The sequence below is a fragment of the Colletotrichum chrysophilum genome, assembly GCF_026319265.1.
Source record: "Colletotrichum chrysophilum strain AFK26 chromosome Unknown scaffold_271, whole genome shotgun sequence".
Taxonomy (NCBI): Eukaryota; Fungi; Ascomycota; class Sordariomycetes; order Glomerellales; family Glomerellaceae; genus Colletotrichum; species Colletotrichum chrysophilum.
The window spans coordinates 1-18,513 of record NW_026517558.1 but is presented as its reverse complement, the minus strand read 5'-3'; the positions used below and the strand labels follow the sequence as shown (position 1 = coordinate 18,513).

Here is an 18,513-nt window from a genome sequence, read left to right as displayed (position 1 = left end):
ACGTTCTTTCGTTTCAATCACATTTCATCCATTATCCCCAACCCCAGATCGCCAACCATGTTGTCTCCCCCAGTTCTTTCCGCCCTATTACTGGCCGGCTCTGCTGCAGCCGGAAGCTCGAAGTACGGGCGCCGGGACTTGTTGGTCACCGACAGCGTTAGAGCTGCCTGTGACCAGCTAAGTGCCATCGCCTCCAACGCGACCCTCTTCCCCAATTCGACCGCCTACGAGACCCAGCGTATCAACGTCTGGGATAAGAGGGCCAACCTTTCCCCTGCGTGCATCTACATGCCGAGTACTGCGGATGATGTTGCCAAGGCGGTTCAGATCTTCCACACCAACAAGGCCCCTTTTGCTGTCAAGGGTGGTGGTCACATGAACGTGGGTGATCCTTTTGGCGCCGACTCTCCTGACCCTTATCCACTAACGGAATGTGTCAACAGTACCCCGGATCCAACACGATCGACGACGGTATCCTTCTCGCCTTGAGTGGACTGAACGCTCGCAAAGTCAACGCCGACGATAACAACATCGAGGTTGGACCTGGCAACAAGTGGGTGGATGTCTACCAGGAGTTGGCACCCTATGGAAAGTACGCCATCGGCGGTCGTCTCAAGACCATTGGTGTCCCCGGCCTCACCCTGATCGGTGGTGTCAGCTACTTTCTCAACAAGTATGGCTTCTCTATGGACAACGTCCTCAGCTACGACGTGGTTCTCGGAAATGGCACTCAGGTCGTGGCCGACAACACCACAAACACTGAGCTCTTCTGGGCTCTCAAGGGTGGCGGCAGCAACTTTGGAATCGTCACCAAGTTCACCTTGAAGACCTACGACATCCCTCTGGTCACCAGCACCTTGCAGGTTTTCCCCCAGGATGCCATCCCCGATTTCATCAAGGCCGCCTGCGACATGGTTCTTTCTGAGGATGGAAGCGTCGGTGCCGGAGCTGTCATTAACATGAACTACAACATGACTACCAAGGAGACCAACCCCCAGGTCTTTGGTCTTCAGGAGACTACCGAGTCGCCCCCTTCCCGTTTTGCCAACTTCACCGTCATCCCTAACGCTATCACTCGCGTCCACAATGTCACCAAACCCATCTACTGGCACGCCCAGATGGAATCTCCAAACCAGATGTTCCGGTAAACTTTGGGCTGTGATGATCCTTAGTAGCAGTAGCTGACCTATCTTGCCAGCATTCAGTTCGCTCACCAAACCATCAAGCCCGATGCCGACCGACTCTGCGAGATCTACCAGTCTTGGGTCGAAGCCATCCAGGATGTCGCTGATGTTGAAGGCCTTCGCCCTACTTACATCTTGAACCTACTTCCCGCATCTGCCCTGAACCCCTCCAAGACCAACGGCATTGGCAACACCTTCGGTCTCGAAAATGATCAGCCCTACATCTGTATGTGACATAGTACGAATCTTGGGCTCTCTTCATTCTGAACTAACACACCAATGCAGGGTGGCAGTTCACCACTTCTTGGGCTCGCGCCGAAGACGATCTCCGAATGACGGCTTGGCACGAGTCTCTTCTCGCCCACCACCACGAGATCAATAAGGCCAAGGATCTCGCTACCGAGTTCATCTACATGGGTGACGCTGGCGAGTTCCAGAAGCCGCTCCCTCAGTATGGCGCTGCCAATGTCGAGAGAATGAGGTCCATTCGTGACCAGTACGACCCTGACTTGACCTTCACCAAGCTCAGCTGGGGTGGCTTCAAGCTTGGTTACTGAGAGTAACTTTACCATACCAAATTCTGGGTGGCTTCGTAGCTGAACCCACCGCATTTGTATAGACATCCTTACCTTCTCTTCTTTTACATAGTTACATACAATTATTTGAGGCTTCTATCGCAATTGTGCTTCTTAGTGGCTTCGACGTGCCTGCATTCTGACCAAACTTTAATGACATTACTTTCTTACATTGGGTGACTTCTTTCCTCCTTATTCCATTCCGAAAACAGCCTCCTCTTCTACGCTATCTGTCAAGTAAGTGAAGTCGTTGACCAAACACTCCCCAATCAGTTTGCACCTCTCAAATCGCATTCCTCTCAGAAACGCACGGATTTCGAAAGGTGACTTCGAAGAGACTCCGGTCTTCTCGGAATAATAGTTGGATGCTTCTCCCAAACGCCGAATGACGAATGGCACCCGTGCTCCTCTAAAAGAAACGACAAGGTCTCCTAAACAAGACCCAGGTGGCAAAATCACCCTGCAGCTATCGTCACGAGTTACGTGGTTGTCGAATGTTCCTATTCTTTTCCTTTCCACTGCTGAGGACTTGTCGGTAATGAAGTTGACGTGGCTCCCGGCGTCACTGGACCAAGCTGTCCTACCGGACCCGCCAGTCGTCTTCCTACCACGATCGAATAAATGACCTTCGATTGTGTCATGCTCCAAGTCAGGGTCATCATTCAGAAGACACCAGTCTTCCTCATCAATCGGAACTTCAGACATGTCTGGGTCTTCGTGAGCCTTCTGCCACTTGCCAATGTGCTTCTGCATGAGAAAGCATCTCCATCGAGAGATGATTTCCCGTCGCATCTGCCCGAGGTCGTCTTGTAGTCGATCCCTAATGTTCTGGAACGACGCTTCATCCACATCTCGAAGGGTTATCCAAGGCCCAAGGAAATTGATCTGGCCTAAGCATGAACCAATCGCGTCGAGACGGGAATCATTGGCGCCTGCCCACCTCATGCTATCTTTGGTGATTTTCCTCCGCCTTGCTTGGGCTTCTTCTGTCTCCTTGTCAAGAGAGCTTAGAAACGTAGGCCCAATGAACCCTGATAATGGCAAGTCTGGGAACATTGGACAAAGTCTTTCGTTAGTGCCAGCCTGGACCTCTCGAATATCAAAGTTGTTAAGCTTGGCTTGTTGCGAATGCTGCCACCTTGTGTGTCTTTTGATCATCTCAACGCCCATCTTGCGCCTCAAAGCTTCGATTCTTCGTGCCGATTCACTCCAATTCCAATCTGGAACCCAGGATGGGAGCCAACCATAGGGGGAGGCAAAGAAGGGTTGGAAACGGACAAAGTGGTTGACATGGCTAAGCATGTCGAAGCTCTCACTAGTGGTCATCACGAATCTTGCCAGATCTGCATACACCTCAGCTGGATGCTTGCTGTAGTCAACAGCCAACTTCTTGTCGTCCAGATTGATGTTTGCTGATATTCCCAGGAGCGCGAATACCTTGTCCCGGGGATCCGATGCCTCAAGCTGACGCGCTCTCATGAGCATCTCGGTAATGTCATCACTTGGTGCCGTGTAATTTGCGATTTGGGAATACCAATAGGGTCGGAAATTCTGAAGACCGTGGGTGACCTGGTAGGCGCATCGAGCTTGAAACATTTCCTGTACAATATCGATTTTCTCTCTTGACTGAATCGTCAGACTGTACTGTCTCTGGTAACTTGGACGAAGAAGGAGCATTTTGCAAAAGTCGTCCCATGGAATCCTGCGGCAGCCGCACTGGATCGAGACGAGCTTCGAAACAACAACCTCCTGAAGCACCCACACCCTCGAGAACCATTTGTGTGATAGAACAGATGCCTCAACATCTTGTATGGTGCCTCTGAAGGTTGTCAAGCTTTTTTGAAGTCGAGATGGTCGATCGTAGTCTTTGTTGCCATGATTGTCAAGAGCCCACATGCTGTTTCTTTCCAAAAAGTTCCAAGCGCAGTGAGTTGTCGTTCTCCCGTTGTCATTCCCAAGATAGATTATCGTGTCAGTGGATGAGGCGTAGATATCGCGCATCTGCTGAACTTGATGGTTGCGCTCATTCACATTGACCTGGTCGATGCAAATGGCATCTGCCCAGACTCGAATAGGCTTATCTCTTCGGCGTATGTGACGGAGTGCATCGGAAATATTGCGGCCGATTGGCAACTGTTGGCCATTGATTTTAGCCGTACCACCATTTGTCTTCCGACCCCAAACGTATGAGAGAGTGACATATGACGTATGTTCGTCTTCGCAATCTGAAAGTCGTGTTGATACCAGGCTTCCATGTAGTTCCGCATCAATCCTGTCAGCAGGGAGCAAAACTAGAATCCTGATTGAGTCCGAATGTGGCAGTGGGAAGTAGACATCAGGAATGGTTGTAAGCGGTGCTTCTGCCATGCTAGATGTCAGAGGCAAGGGTACCGAAGAAGTGATTGATTCGAGTTGTTCTGTGAGACCCTTTCTCAGCCTAGCAAATTGTTGGCTGCTCGAAGGACTGCCAGTCGAAGAGTCACTTTGTGCACACATCGTGATCGCAACCGAAGGACACCTTGGCACATTGGAGGCGGGGAATTGAATGCAGCCTGCCATCCACTGTGGATCATGCTGCTGCGATTGGGATCGGGGACTGCGAGACTGGGCACTTGTATCGCGATAGTGTTTTCCATTGGTCGACCAGAGGGTGAGAAAATAGCGCGGATCCTCGCCGTGACAGCTATGGTGATGTAGATCCCGCCAAAGGATTGATCTGCCTTGGCAACTTGAGTGGCTGTTCAATTCACAGCCATCCCACAGCCGTCCAATAACTGGATAATCTTCTGGCGAGTATCACCAAGTCGCCTATGTTCAATTTTCACATTTCCATGATTTCTGATCACTACTGTAATTGCCCTATCACTGCGGGCTATTGACAGTGAACAACAACGGTACACATTGCAAACCACTCCGAATCGCGTGATGGAAATGAAGAAGTCTGAATATTGTGGCCCTTGAAATACAATCTTTCGCAATTATTGTAAAATTTATGCTGTTGATAGCTGGGTCCAGGCAGTCTCATGACGCAGCCGCTAGGCAGCAACAAAGTCTCAAAAGGGCTATGCCAACGCAAGACTGTCTCATTTGCGTGGTGAGGCGGCAAATTGTACCCTGCAGGTATGCTGTCACACTGTGGCACAGGTCACAGTTCCTCGTAAATCCTACACTTTCTTGGGTCTATGCGCCTTTTGCCAGAAACTTCGCCTTTCGCTTAATCCGCCGCAACGATGTCATAGAGCCGAAGTGGGCGATTTGCCAAGGATTGAAATGAGAATAATTATCTGAGTCTCCCCGTTACAGTGAGACTACATGATCGCATTCTGGCAAAACCTAGGCCTCGCTCTTTTCAGTTGTCTGAGCCAAGTCCATAACCTTGCTGAACTCGATATTCTTACTACCACCTCCCCACAGCAGGTTCTCTAGTCTCTATCTCCTTTTCTTTACCAACAAATTGCCATGGAGATCAGCCACGTGTTCCAACGTGACAGCGACTTCGATCGAGAATACGAGTCTGGCAAAACGGCCGGTCAAGTCATTGGCGGAGGCATCATTGCTGTCATTGTCATTGTCATCGTGTTATTCATCTCCTCTATGATAGCCGCTTGTTGCGTATGTAGCCGGCGCAAAGAAAGAAGACGTCAGCATGACTTGGAGATGAGAAAACATATGGGCGAAGACCGATCAAGCACAGCGTCCAACGATGTACATCCAGCTGGAGCAGGCGCTTCCTCCACATCACCCTATGGCCAAGGGACTTATCCGAGCCACGGATATGCCTACAACAACAATACCGGCTACAGCTACAGCAAGAGTAACGGAAATACATCGAATGATGACAATGGAATGCCTCCGGCATACACAGCCAGAGATGGGGCCTCGACCCACGGAGACAATACGCAGTCAGGTGGAGGGATTGGTACAGCATTGTAGCGGGCGGTTTAAGTCAAACTCTGGCAGTCATTTGTTTAGTGAAACGCCGACAGAAAAAAGCTTGTTCATCCTTTAAGATACCTCTTGATTAATCTTTCTCTCGTCCAATAATACACGATGCCCGATCAGACAATAACATATCTTTTTCCGGCGCTTATTTTGTGCCTACCATGATGAATACTACTGTTTCCCACTGTCTGTCATTTCTGAGGATGTGCGCTGTCAAAGCTTCGGCAAACAGGTTACGATACAAGTCACCTTGAAAATCGACCCAAACTGCACAAGGCACAAGAGATACGACGGACTCAAGACAATATTTCAAGGCAACTGAGATTGCATTGCTATAGTGGAAGTAGACCTAAACGACTTTTCATTCTGCCTTTTCATTCTGCCTTTTCATTTTCCATGGTTTTCCGTTACACCGCCAACTTTTCCTGGGGGCCCAGCAAAGGCAACAAAAAGCAGCGACACAACTTTTTCCCAGACTCAGAAAGAGTGAGCCCGCAAAGTGCTGCAGGATTGAAGCAGAAGGTAAACACGAGACAAAATCATACTGCAGACCGCAGTTGCCATTAACGACAGCCCACCCCCTCCTTGCAAAATAAGTGACCGGTCACTTATTTTGCAACATTTACTTGGCAACACCGATGTGCGAGAAGCACTTCTTGAACGAGTCGGCCTCAAGAGCGAACAGACCGCCGTGGTCAAGGAGGGTGGCGGGGTTCCAGATCTCGGGGTCGAGGCGGCCGAGGAGACCGGTGTAGCTGGTGAGACCCTGAGGCTCGGTGACACCCCACGGGTTGCGGAGGACGATGTACTGCTTGTCGCCGATGACGCAGTATCCGAGGACGGAGTAGGCGTGGTTGGCAACAATGTTGGCACCGTGGAAGTCGCGGCCGGTGGCATAAGTGAAGGCCGTCATGGGGTTGATGGTCTTGTTGTTCAAGCTGTTGGAACGAACCAGGCCCAAGAGGGTGTGGGCAGAGTGGTTGTTGCACTCGTAGTAGTGGGGAGTGCGGCCGTTGATCTGAGCCATGGCCTTGATGGGGTCACCGCAGTGAGTCTGGGTGATGTCGGGCTGCTCGGAGTTGGTGCCAGTAATCCACTTGGCGAAGGCCTTCTCGTAGAGCGAGGGCCAGATGTCAGCACCGTCGCTGGAGCGGCAGTACAAGGGCTCGTTGTCGGAGTTGTTAATGGGGATCTCGTAATTGACCTCAACAGTCTCGGTGCGGTTGTTCTGCTTGCCTCCCTTGTCGTGGAACTTGATGGACAAGAAGCGCTTCTTCTCGTTGCCATGGGTGTGGACGCGGGTAGCGCGGTTGATGGCACAGGGGTCGGCCCAGAAGACGGAGAAGAGGGCAGAGACGAACCAGGAGTTGCTGGAGCAGCCCTGAGTGGGGTCGTCGAAATTGCGGAGGGTCTCGCGGCGGTCACCAACGCGGAACATGGTGATGTCGGAGATCAGGCGCTTGTTGACCTGCTGGAAGAAGTAGTCGTACATGTCGCGCCATGAGGCGTTGGGTGGTTGCCAGCGGCCCTTCTCGCGCATTCTGAAGGGGGTGACCAACTCGTTGATGGACATGGTAACCTCGCGGTTGGAAACAGTGCGGGCGAGCTCGTGGGCGTGGAGAACCAGGCGAAGCTTGCCGTTCTGCATGCGAGCAACCTTGACCTTCGTCTCCTTGATGTCCTTGAGACCAATCTTCTCGAGGTCGTCCAGGCGGCGGACACCAGAGAAGTCGGGGGTCTGGAGATCACGCTCGTTGAGGATCTTCATGTCCTTCTCGTCGTACATCTCGGCCTTGCGCTCCTTCTCGTTGAGCTTCATGCCGGCGTACAAGACGGACTTGTGGCGCATGTCGAAGAGCTCATCGTAGTCGGTCTGGAGGACATTCTGGAGGATCTGGGCAGCGGCCATGGACTCGCGGTCGATCTTGCGGCCGATGAGAGCCTCAGCGAGGGCATACGGGTTGACGGCACCAACACAGGGGTTCTTGGGGGGAGAGTCGGGGCGGGGCTCCTTGCTGAGATCGTGATCCTTGCTCATGTCGACGAGGTCCTCGTACTCGTCGATGTTGCTTTGGGTCGAGGAGCCGGGCTGGCTCTCGATCTTGTGCCCGAGGATGGCCTCGACGAGGGCGAGGACATTGCTGTCTCTTTCGGTGTTGCGAATGTCACCCATTTTGAAGTTAAAAGTTATGTAGAGTATGTTGTAATAAGTTGATAAGATGTTGTGCTTGATGCTGTTGTTGACTGAAAAACTAAAGCTGAGATCCTGCTGAGTATCGAAATAGCATCTGAAAGGCAGGGTGTTCGTCAAGGTTATATATTCTTCTTGAATTGCTTTTTGACCACACTTCTCAGCCTACTTCTCAAACTTCGGCCCTGCAAGCCTGCAAGGTGAATCATGAATGCGCAAACCCCAACTCAAACAGTGTTATGCGTGTTCGCTATCGGTGCGAAAGTTTTCGCATGGTATACTGCGGAGAAAGTCGAGGTGAGATTCGGAAAACAGGCGCCGAGACTTTCCATTGCCGGACTCCTCGTACTACACCACAATGTCTCCATCGTCGTATACAATCTCGTAACATCAGCGAACTACTGGTCTGAGTGTCAGGTAGCATTTGCCAATCAGATGCCCAGACATGAGCTGTGTTTTCACATGTGAGTACTACATCGTAAGCAGGATCTCCACAGATGCTGAAGCAGAATTAGCGCTAGATGAAGTCAAAGGCTTACGAGAATTCGTGCCTAATTGTCCGTGAGGGGGTGTCTGGGTTTGCTTTCAGCACGAACTAGAGCTCGCAGGCTGCGTGACGACTGGTGATGTAGGTTTTGATGAAACCCCGAGGAGGAGAAATTCACACAGCTCGCCGACGAAGCGGGGCTCTCAGATGTTGAGGAGTCCATCTCAGGAAGATGCTTGGATGCAGCTTCCCCGCGCTGATGTGAGAAAGTGGTAAGAACGTACATGTGGAGTTATCATGAGGCTGAGATGCAGTCCCAACAAACTCAACCCTGCAGCTACGAAGGCTGATCTACGATGCAGGGGTCTCGCAAGGACGGCAACATCGGAAGAAGCATGGGGAGCTGGTCCGGTTTGAGGTGACAACCGAGCTAGCCTCAAAACGTCAGCCGAGTGTCAGGTCTATGACATTGAAGTTGGGTGCCACCGATGCTACCGATGAAAAGCAAACTTCGAACCCACGTGGCTGAACGGACCTTCGTGGCGTCAAGCTCTGTCTCCCAATCCCAGCCATGTTGCAACAACATGTCAACAACGACCACCGTTGCTATTTGACTTTCGCAAACCCCTCACTCGTGCATTGAATCTCCAAATCCCCATTGGGTTTGCTCTTGCTGCAGCTCTAACGTAGCAAACGCAATTAGATGTTACGGCCGTGTCTTTCCACCTCGACTAGCTTTTCGAGCTGACGTTCTCCTCAAACAACCGACGGTAAGCGACGCGGAGCATGTAAGTGAAGCGGAATGCACGCTTTGATTTCATCACGAAGATACAAGGCAAGGCTTTCAAGGTTGCTTCAAAGGTTGCGGGGTACTGGCAAGGCGCGCGGGGTATGTGAAGTCTAAGAACACGAGGCTATGCGCGGCATTCTGATAGCCTCCAGACGATTTTGACATATGTGACACTTGGAGCCAAGACGGCCAACGAGGGCCAGATTCAGGTCCACGATGATGATGGTGGCGGCCGCCATTTCCCCGCAAATGTTCGGCAGCCGGCAATCTTGATCTCTCCCCTTGAGGCAACTCGTACGTCCGACAGCTTACATGAAGTTTCAATGGCTGTAGCTTGTGAATGTTTGCTATGTAATCACGCAGCAGCTTGGTCCCTAAGTGCGTCTGCATGCGCACAAACGCGGGGCTGAACCCAAGCGTCGTGAGGCAGGCGTGCGTGGCTCTGAAGGAATATGGGGCATTGATGGCCGTTCGCCGACAGGAAGATGAGATATGCAGCACGGTCTGACCAAAGGTCCAAGTCAAGATCCTCCCCCGCTGTGAAAGTCAGGACGATGTCTCAAGAGGCTGTCGGGCCGGGCGGGGAGAGCGGCCCGAGCCCGGTAGGGCGGACCCCGCCCGGCCTGAGTGGGGATTCGAGTGGGTATCGTGGCCGCCCAGCCGGCCGGGTCCAACCGAGAGCCTCAGAAAAGTCCATGTTTAAACGTGTGTCTGCTTGTATTCCTGAAAATTAATTATACGAATTCGAAGACTCGGGTTTCTCGCTTGCAAATTGGTGTCTACTCAAGCCTGAAACGTTGCCCATGCATTCAACTTGGCATCAAACGCTGAGCCTCGATGCATCTTTGTCCTTGAGATTTGCGAAAGCGACCACAGCTAGCGAAGAGCTTTGGCACTTGAGATCTGCGGGAAATCGATCTCATTTTCCGAGCCTGAGATCTTCTATCTTACGGACCGCTATCTTGGGCCTAAACACGGGGCTATTTGCGCCCGTTGCTATCAACTCACTGAGCATAGGGTGGTCTGTTCCGCGCGTGAGCTCAGGGCATGGACTTGTCTCGACCATTGAAGGAAGTGAACCACAAAACAAACCGACCGACGTCCAGGCTTCTTTACTTGACTGGTGTGTCTGCGTCTCTAGCAATGTCGTTGCTTTTGAAGCAATGGCAGAGCATAATCATTTGCTTGCCTAGCCTGCACTTCTTCCAACATCGACCGAGATTGAGAGTTGTTTTCAACTCCCTTGGTCTAAGCTCATTCAGTGGCTATGCAAACCTACGCTCGACAAGCGAGATGCCTGGACTCTGTGTTTCGAGCAGCAAAAAATTAGTTTCCACAGAGTCTAGCTCATCCGAGTTGGCATAACAGCTAGAAAACCAGTGTCTTATCTTACATATTTCGCTCTAACCTGACTTTCTCTGCCCCCCAATCGGGCCGGGGAACTTGCGGACGTCAAATAGCTTTCGTGACTCGTGAACGTGCATTAGTGAATATTCATGCAATGCATTTGTAACCATGTGAGTACGCGGCGCTGCAGGTCGACCATATGAACCTAGCCGGCGTCCCGCACGCCATGGAACTAAAGACATCGCCAACTTCATTTTCATATCATACCCGCTGTATCAAACGAACATGCGTCGATGGTGATCGTAAATACACTGCAAGTAGGGCCTTTGCCCATATTAATGACCTTCCAAATCCGGCGCGGGCGGAGCACCGGGCTTGTCACCGAATCGGCTCCGAAGATCCACGATTGCCGACTCATCGCCTCATTGGGTTCCACTCTGGTGTTTCCCCGCCGCGCTTATCTCCAGTGCTCAGAGCTGTCCTCTTTAGTTCCCAATGACGAACGAGTCAAATTCTACGGCTGATGGCTGGTGATTAGCATGTTCATCGTCAACCTTCTTTCAACCAATACGACCGACGTGGACTACGTTTAGAAATGGGCTATGCAGTCAACCCGGAGGACCTGCCGGTTCCCGGCCGAGACACCTACTTTTGGCTCGGGGAGATCAACAAGGCCAGCGCTGTGATCAATTCAGATGAAGGACTCCTCGAACCAGACGTCGCTCGACGCATCGCTCACGGTCTCCAAAAGATGCTCGAATCTGGCAATCAGCCAAATGCCCCGCGCCCGAGCCTTGTCATTACGTTCGAGCCCCTGCTCATTGAAGCAGCAGGCGTCGAAGCAACACTTCTCCATGCTGGGCGCTCGAGCCAGGATATGCTCACGACGGCTTCCACTACCATCATCCGCGATGCCGTGCTGAAGCTAGCCTCGCAACTGCATGCGACCACTCGTCGCTTGCTTGCCTTGGCTGAGACTCACAAATTGACACTTGTACCGAACTACACCAACGGCGTCGCTGCACAGCCAAATACATACGGTCACTATCTCCTTGGGCACATAGCCGGGTTTCACCGGGATGCGGAACGGTTACAGCAGTTTTATGCCAGACTTGATCGATGTGCTATGGGGACCACTGTTCTAAATGGAACAAGTTGGCCTCTCAACCGCGAGCGCATGGCGAACTACCTGGGCTTTCCAGCTCCTGTCGACAACGCATATGATGCAGCTCAAATCTCAGCAGCGGAGTGGCCCGTTGAGATTGGATCAATAGCATCTCAGATTGCTCTTCATGCAAGCGCCTACATCCAAGACGTGATGGTGCAATATGCCCAGCCGAAGCCATGGATTCTTCTGCAGGAAGGCGGAGAAAACACATACGTCTCAAGCGCAATGCCACAAAAGAGAAACCCAGGGCTCCTCATCAGAACTCGAGCCGAGGCTTCGAGAGTGATTAGCTTGGGTGTGGGTAGAGCAATTCAGGGTCATAATCTTCCTCCTGGCATGTTTGATGCCAAGGACTTGGGGGAGAATTTGGCTGTTGTCAATGGTGCAACCGGTGTTCTCGTTGATTTGCATCGTATTCTCGATGCGCTGGTCGTAGACGGCGAGAGATCTCTGAAGGAGTTGCATCTTGACTGGACCGCATCTCAAGAGCTGGCCGACATACTTATGCGCGAGCACAAGGTCCCTTTCCGCGTCGGACACCACTTTGCTTCAGAAGTTGTGAGATACGCAAAGTCAAACGACTTGTATCCTAGCAACTTCCCATACGCCGAGGCCTCAAGGATTTTCACCGAGACATTGGCACATACGGATCTTGTGAACGAGGGCTTTCAATTCTTGAGCGAAGAAGAGTTCCGTGATTCACTTGACCCAGCAGGTATCATCAAACGCCGTGCAACTTCTGGTGGTCCTCAGCCTCAAGAGATGAAACGTATGATTAGTGCTTCTCAGAAAGCTATTGATGGTCTTGAAAGCTGGGTGCAAGAACGCAGATCACATATTGAGAAACGCCTAGGAGAGCTGAATGCAGCATTCCAAACTTTTCTTCAGTGACAGGAAGTCAATTATAAAACGTCAACAGGTAGTGCCTTTCACAAGGAGTGATTTTGTCATCTACACTTCTCCAACCAGGCCGCCGGTTTTACCTTTTCTGTGATAGAACGACTACGTTTTCTGTGGGTTTAAATATACTTAATATTACTATTGCCGTCATCACTGCCTTTATATTTAATACCCCTTCCACTATCGTTCTCAACCGGATCAACTCAGTACAAGGGAAATATCGCACAGACACAGGAAAATTGAGCAGCCTCTTCTTCAATCTTTTCCAGTCTAACTGAGAACCTTGGCTCGCTTAAGACCGCTCATGACCCCGTCCACATCCATGCTTAGAGCTTGCTTTTGATTCGCTTGCTCGGACTGAGACATTGCAGCGATTCCGATTCAGCGGTGAGAGGCAAACTTAATTTATCTGGTGAAAAAATGTCGGAAATTGCAGGATGACAGGCTCGTAAGAGGGGCATGAGAAGAAAGAAGTCGGTTCGGTGTCACGAGAAAGCAACCTTAATGGCATCTATGGTGGACGCGAGTTGACGCTAACAGAAGAGGTCATGGCGGACTTCCAAAAGGAAGCAAGCGTCAACCCGATCTCTTAGAATACTCCCAGTCTCCCAATTTGAAGGGGGCGTTATCCTCGGAATGTCGGGTCATGTTTTATCGACTCCAGGTTCCGAGAACGTCATTCATATTTCCACGGTACCATCGCGGCGTCAGCACTAACCAACCCGGATCTTCGGTGACCCGCACGGAGCCGATGCCGAACGTCTCAAGCGATATGATGATAAGTAGCGTTCCATCCGCAAAGTTGATGGGGGGCCGTCGGAATTCCTTTTGCGTGAGCGATACAGCACTTGGCGTCAGCACTTTGCGGAACTCGGCCACGAGCACTTCAGATACGTCCAAATGATGGGAGATTTACCCCAAAGTGCACTAGCCGCCATGGTGTGATACCCGCATTGCGCCGTATCTATCCCCGCAAATTGCCGCGGCCAAAGGTCCAGGTGTTGGGGTATGTATCTAGCGTACGGCCTCGACGGGAAGATCATGATCGATAATTCCTTATTAGATCCACGCTGCACTACACTAAATTTCTACCCCAGTCGGACGAAACTCACATATCGAGTTTAGTCGAAAGAATCTGAGTGCAACCCACCTTTCGTGATCAGGCAAACGTAGCAGGGTAAGTCATATATCTAGGGCCGCCTGGGGCCACATTCCCAAGACCTTAGGCTCGGTACGCTCAATGCCAAAGGTCATCACTCACCATGCGTCTCCCAGTAGCGTCAGCCGCACCGTTGCTCGCGATGGCTTCCGCGGCCAACTTGACGAGCTACTCGTATGGCTCGAACGTTCTCCAGTCTTACGAGGTCTACATCCCGCCGTCCTCGGATGCGACCACGGCTTGCGACAAGCACTGGATTGTCTGGATCCACGGCGGCTTCTACCGCGACTTCACCAACAACGCCACATCCTCAATCGAACCCGTCATCGCATCACTTGAGGCCAACAACTCCGATGTTGTTGCAAACCAGATTGCTGGCATCGCCTCATTGAACTACCGTCTCTCCGCTCTCCCAGGCGTCCAGCCCAACAACACCCCGCCAAATGAGCTGCAGAATGCCAGGTGGCCCGACCACTTGAACGATGCCATTGCAGCGATCAAGGACCTTGGCAAGCGCTACCCTATTGATGGAAAGTACATCATCAGCGGTCATTCCGTCGGCGCGCAGATTTCGTTCTTCTCGATTTTGGAAACCTTGAAGGATCCTTCCATCCCTAAGCCTGCTGCTGTTTTGGGCGTTAGCGGAATCTACGACTACCCGCTCCTTCACATTAGCAATCCCGAGTACGACACCTTGGTTCTCAACGCCATGAGGGAGGACCAGCTAGTCGAGGCAAGCCCAGCCAAGGTCGATGCTGAGGAGTATGCCTTGATCGATCTCAAGGCATTTGTTGTGGCTCACAGCAGGAATGATGGGCTTGTTCCGTGGGATCAGGTGGAGGCCATTGAGGCGACGGTGGGTAGCGTGCCTGAGCTGAAGAATAAGACGACGATTGTAGAGCTGGACGGCCAACACAATGAGATTTGGAAGGGAGGTGTGCAGTTGGCGAAGGCTTTCACAGACACATTAGCGCTACTCAAGTAGGAAGAAAATCTCATCGGTTGTATTTATATCACGCAGGTTCCATCTGCAGTGAGCCGTTGAGAGCCGTTGATGATATCATGTTTTTCAGAGGCTTTCAGAGTGTTTCCCCAACCTTGAACTTATTCCAAGGAAATGAGCAACGACCTTGACGGGTTGTATTATCCTTCATGGTTCGGCAGCCCCGCACAATACTGTGAATCGGTTTTCCATAAGAATCAGAGGGTTAGGCTAATCACTGTTGAAATTGAAAGCTGCCAAAATATTTGGCCCATCGCCGATGATAATACTTTGATCATACAGAGTCAAAGACTTCTCGCCTGGTGTGATGACATTTCAGCGGTAGTTAAGTATGATTTTCGTTTCCAATGCCGCAATACACAAGACCTGTGGCAGACATTGGGACAGCGACACCCGTGCAAGTGACACAGACGAATTAATCACGGAAGAATTCATGAAAGCTGTTTGGCTTGCCGTAACACATGATGCATCAACAAGCTTCAAATTCATGAGTTCGCAAACTTAAGCCTACTCACAGCCAGATGTCCGGTATTCATACACTGTCGGTGTATCTTGGATTGAGAAGTTCTGCTTCTCGAGCGAATAGGGCACCGTAGATGACAATGAAGACGACAACCATTACTGATCATAACACAGGCGATAATCGGGACAAGAATAAGGACGATAAGCCCAGTTATTTTGGAATGGGCTGACAGAGCCTTGCCTCTCTTGGCACTCTCCGCGTGACTTTCAGAAAATTCCATGTGCATATCCGGGAATAACTTGATTGGTGTTGTTGCTTACGGGAGGTATCCCACACTGGATTATGTAACTCACATCTGCATCCTCTGGAACCAGGCTGTGGTCCTGCATTCCCCTCCCGCCGAGCTGGACACCTTATTCTGTCGAATCGTCACTCGCTCTAAATTGAAAGTTCTGCTTCGGCGCGATGGTCCGCCCCCTAAGCTCCCTCTTGAAGCATTCGAATCTACAGCGAAACTGCGCATTCGATGTTGGAGCTCAATCGCAACCTCTACACAGTGGCATGGATCGCCCCTCTCTAAATCGAGGCCAAGGCAGCCTTGCTCATGCTAGATCAGCAGCATCGTGGGCATTTTGCAGTATTCCGAGGGGATGATTACGTCTACTATGCGGGTAGCATGTGCGGACACAATGTTGTGATCGCTACACTACCCGCAGGTCAGGAGTACGGCAACGGGTCAGCAGCAGCTCTTGCTGGCCAACTGAGAAAGTCCTTCCCTAACCTCTGGTTCGGGCTTCTTGTTGGCATTGCTGCTGGGCTCCCAGATCTTACACGACAACCAAAAAGAGATATCAGACTCGGAGACGTTCTCGTTGCTCTTCCTGATGGTGACACCGCCGGACTCGTAGCCTACGACCTGGGCAAAGAAACGGGCGCTGCGGGGTTTCAGCCATTACGTCTTGGTCACGTACTGACCCACACAGCAACCATCGTCAGGTCTGCCATTGGCAAAATTAGGCTTACCGCACCTAATGACGCCGAGGTTTTTCTCCCATATTACGATGAAATCAAGGACGAGGAGCACGATGATGGCAATTTCAAGGACCCAGGTCAGGAATACGACAAACTTCATGACTTTGATCAGTTCGGTGAAGAGTACGAAGTGACTCGGCAATCTCGACCAGAATCCAAACGCACTAAAGTCTGGTATGGGCCAATAGGGTCTGGTGAACAGCTCATGAAAAACGGCCGTCAAAGAAACGAACTCAGAGATAGGTATAACATCATAGGTCTCGAGATGGAGGCAGCCGGTACTATGAACCGGATTCCGGTTGGGGTTATAAGAGGTGTTTGCGATTACGCAGATGAGCACAAGAACAAACGATGGCAGCCTTATGCCGCTGCTATGGCAGCCTCATATGCTAAGGCAGTTCTGCGAGAGATTCTTCCCGATGGACAGGACAGTATGAGTTTCGCTGATAGCGGTAAGTTGTCCGTTACTTTTTCAAAGCAAGGCTGACCGACAACAGGCATTATCGTCAAGGACAATATCCAGCAGAACCATTTCCTCAGCAAGTTCTTCGGATCGCCTTCGCCCGATACAAGCAGAAAGCGTAAGAGAAATGACGAGGAAGAATTGACTCGGAAGTTCGTTTCTCCTGTGGGTGGATCCTTGTATCACAATATCGATGAAAAAGGAAGGGTTCTCTCTGAAAATCTACAGTCTAGTAAGTGCGATCAGTTGAGGGGAAAGATTTGATCTAATTAAGAAATATCCAGTCTCCCACAGCCTTCCTATGCAACCCACGGAAGAACGAAATGAGCATTGGCCAGAGTATCAAACAGAGCGCCCCGGTTTGTCTGCAAAATATCTACAGCGCGAGGATACGCCATCTCAGCTTTTGAGCGAAAGTGATGCATAGAAAACAACTAGTAGAAGAACTCCGTAGACAGTTGTTATCTACGGGCTGTCCGGAGTGGGAAAAAGCCAAATGTGCCTCAAGGCTGTGATCGAGCACGAAAGAAGGTCTGCTCAATCTCGCGTTTGCAATGGTATATCCACTAAGACTACGTCGTCAGATTTCGAGGTGTTTTCTACATTGATGCCAGCAACACTGCCACGGCGGATAGCAATTTTGTAGACATATCTCGACTTTGCAATATCCAACATCACTGGGAAAGTGTTGAGCTCGAAGAACAAATACGCATCACAAGAGCATGGCTTTCTTGTCAAAAAGACCCGTGGATCTTGATGGTGGACAATGCAGATTTAACCGGCCTAGAGTTAAAAAAGTACATCCCTACCGGAGGCCCGGGCACAGTTCTAATCACAACAACTGACGAACATTTTGCCTTATGTGGGGATAACTTCTGTAAAATCAGTAGTATGGAAGATGTTGAAGCCTTCAACCTTTTATTACGATACAGACGACCAGAGGCTGACTCTGGCTCCGTGGAAATGGAAGCAGCAAAAACCCTCGCTACTCGAGTTCTAGGGGGGCTACCACTGGCGATAGCACAAGCCGGCTCTTACATCTTCAACAACCATTACACGTACACTGAGTACATTGAGGAATTCCGCGACTCTCCTCAGGTTTCTCTTGGGGCAGACCTTCAAGCCGAGCAGTGGGCTTCTAGACACCAACCCATCTGGACCACGTTCGGTCTCTCACTTCGCCGGATCCAGACCCTCTCTGACGACGGGGCAGCGGAAGCTGTGGAGTTACTGAAAACCTTGTGCTTCTTACATCATGAAGCAATCCATGATCGTATATTCAGCGAGGCCTGGGCAAATAAGCACGGTTTCCCCTTAATATCAAAGCATCTGCCTCCGCTAATGAGGTCAACTCATCGGTGGGATACACCTAATATTCGGGCAGCCTTCAACATTCTGTGTCGATACAGTCTGTTAAATCCCACTTCTTCAGCCAAAGGGCAATATTCAATGCACAGTCTTGTGCAGACAATTTGCAGGAATTCAATGTCTTCGGAGGAGCAGAGTCAACATTCTTTCTACGCCGTATCTCTCATAGCGACAGCTTTGGCGGGCATCCAAACTGTCACGGGCTAGAGCCCGGATTGATATCTCCGGCTTCGCCGGAGCAGTTACCGAGATCCGGCTCCGTTGGACCCACTATTCTGCCGCAGTACGCCGCCTAACCCGGTGTCAGGGCGACAGCGTGGCTACCAGCGAGTAACGGCATAACTGTCTTGATTGATTTTCTATGTTGTTGTAAAGGATAAGTGGCCAATTGGCCAGATACATCGAGATGTGCTACACTACATGAAACAGATGCAAATAAGC

General features: G+C 51.0%; 5 protein-coding genes across 5 annotated transcripts; 3 read left to right on the top strand and 2 right to left on the bottom strand.

The window, feature by feature from the left end:
- Positions 1 to 57: 57 nt before the first annotated feature.
- On the top strand, positions 58 to 1,741 carry COL26b_013949 (uncharacterized protein; the record flags this gene model as incomplete). Its single annotated transcript, XM_053186533.1, has 4 exons — positions 58 to 381; positions 444 to 1,144; positions 1,199 to 1,410; positions 1,470 to 1,741. The coding sequence occupies 4 exons, from the start codon at positions 58 to 60 to the stop codon at positions 1,739 to 1,741; spliced, it is 1,509 nt and encodes a 502-aa protein (XP_053029521.1).
- A 4,582-nt stretch (positions 1,742 to 6,323) lies between these two features.
- COL26b_013948 (uncharacterized protein) lies at positions 6,324 to 7,874 on the bottom strand (the record flags this gene model as incomplete). The annotated part of the gene is made up of 1 exon (XM_053186532.1): positions 6,324 to 7,874. The coding sequence occupies one exon, from the start codon at positions 7,872 to 7,874 to the stop codon at positions 6,324 to 6,326; it is 1,551 nt and encodes a 516-aa protein (XP_053029520.1).
- A 3,237-nt stretch (positions 7,875 to 11,111) lies between these two features.
- Positions 11,112 to 12,575, top strand: COL26b_013947 (uncharacterized protein; the record flags this gene model as incomplete). The annotated part of the gene is made up of 1 exon (XM_053186531.1): positions 11,112 to 12,575. One exon carries the CDS (start codon positions 11,112 to 11,114, stop codon positions 12,573 to 12,575), a length of 1,464 nt encoding a protein of 487 aa, XP_053029519.1.
- A 1,271-nt stretch (positions 12,576 to 13,846) lies between these two features.
- On the top strand, positions 13,847 to 14,728 carry COL26b_013946 (uncharacterized protein; the record flags this gene model as incomplete). The annotated part of the gene is made up of 1 exon (XM_053186530.1): positions 13,847 to 14,728. The coding sequence occupies one exon, from the start codon at positions 13,847 to 13,849 to the stop codon at positions 14,726 to 14,728; it is 882 nt and encodes a 293-aa protein (XP_053029518.1).
- Positions 14,729 to 15,945: 1,217 nt separating this feature from the next.
- On the bottom strand, positions 15,946 to 16,341 carry COL26b_013945 (uncharacterized protein; the record flags this gene model as incomplete). Its single annotated transcript, XM_053186529.1, has 2 exons — positions 15,946 to 16,118; positions 16,233 to 16,341. The coding sequence occupies 2 exons, from the start codon at positions 16,339 to 16,341 to the stop codon at positions 15,946 to 15,948; spliced, it is 282 nt and encodes a 93-aa protein (XP_053029517.1).
- Positions 16,342 to 18,513: the final 2,172 nt, after the last annotated feature.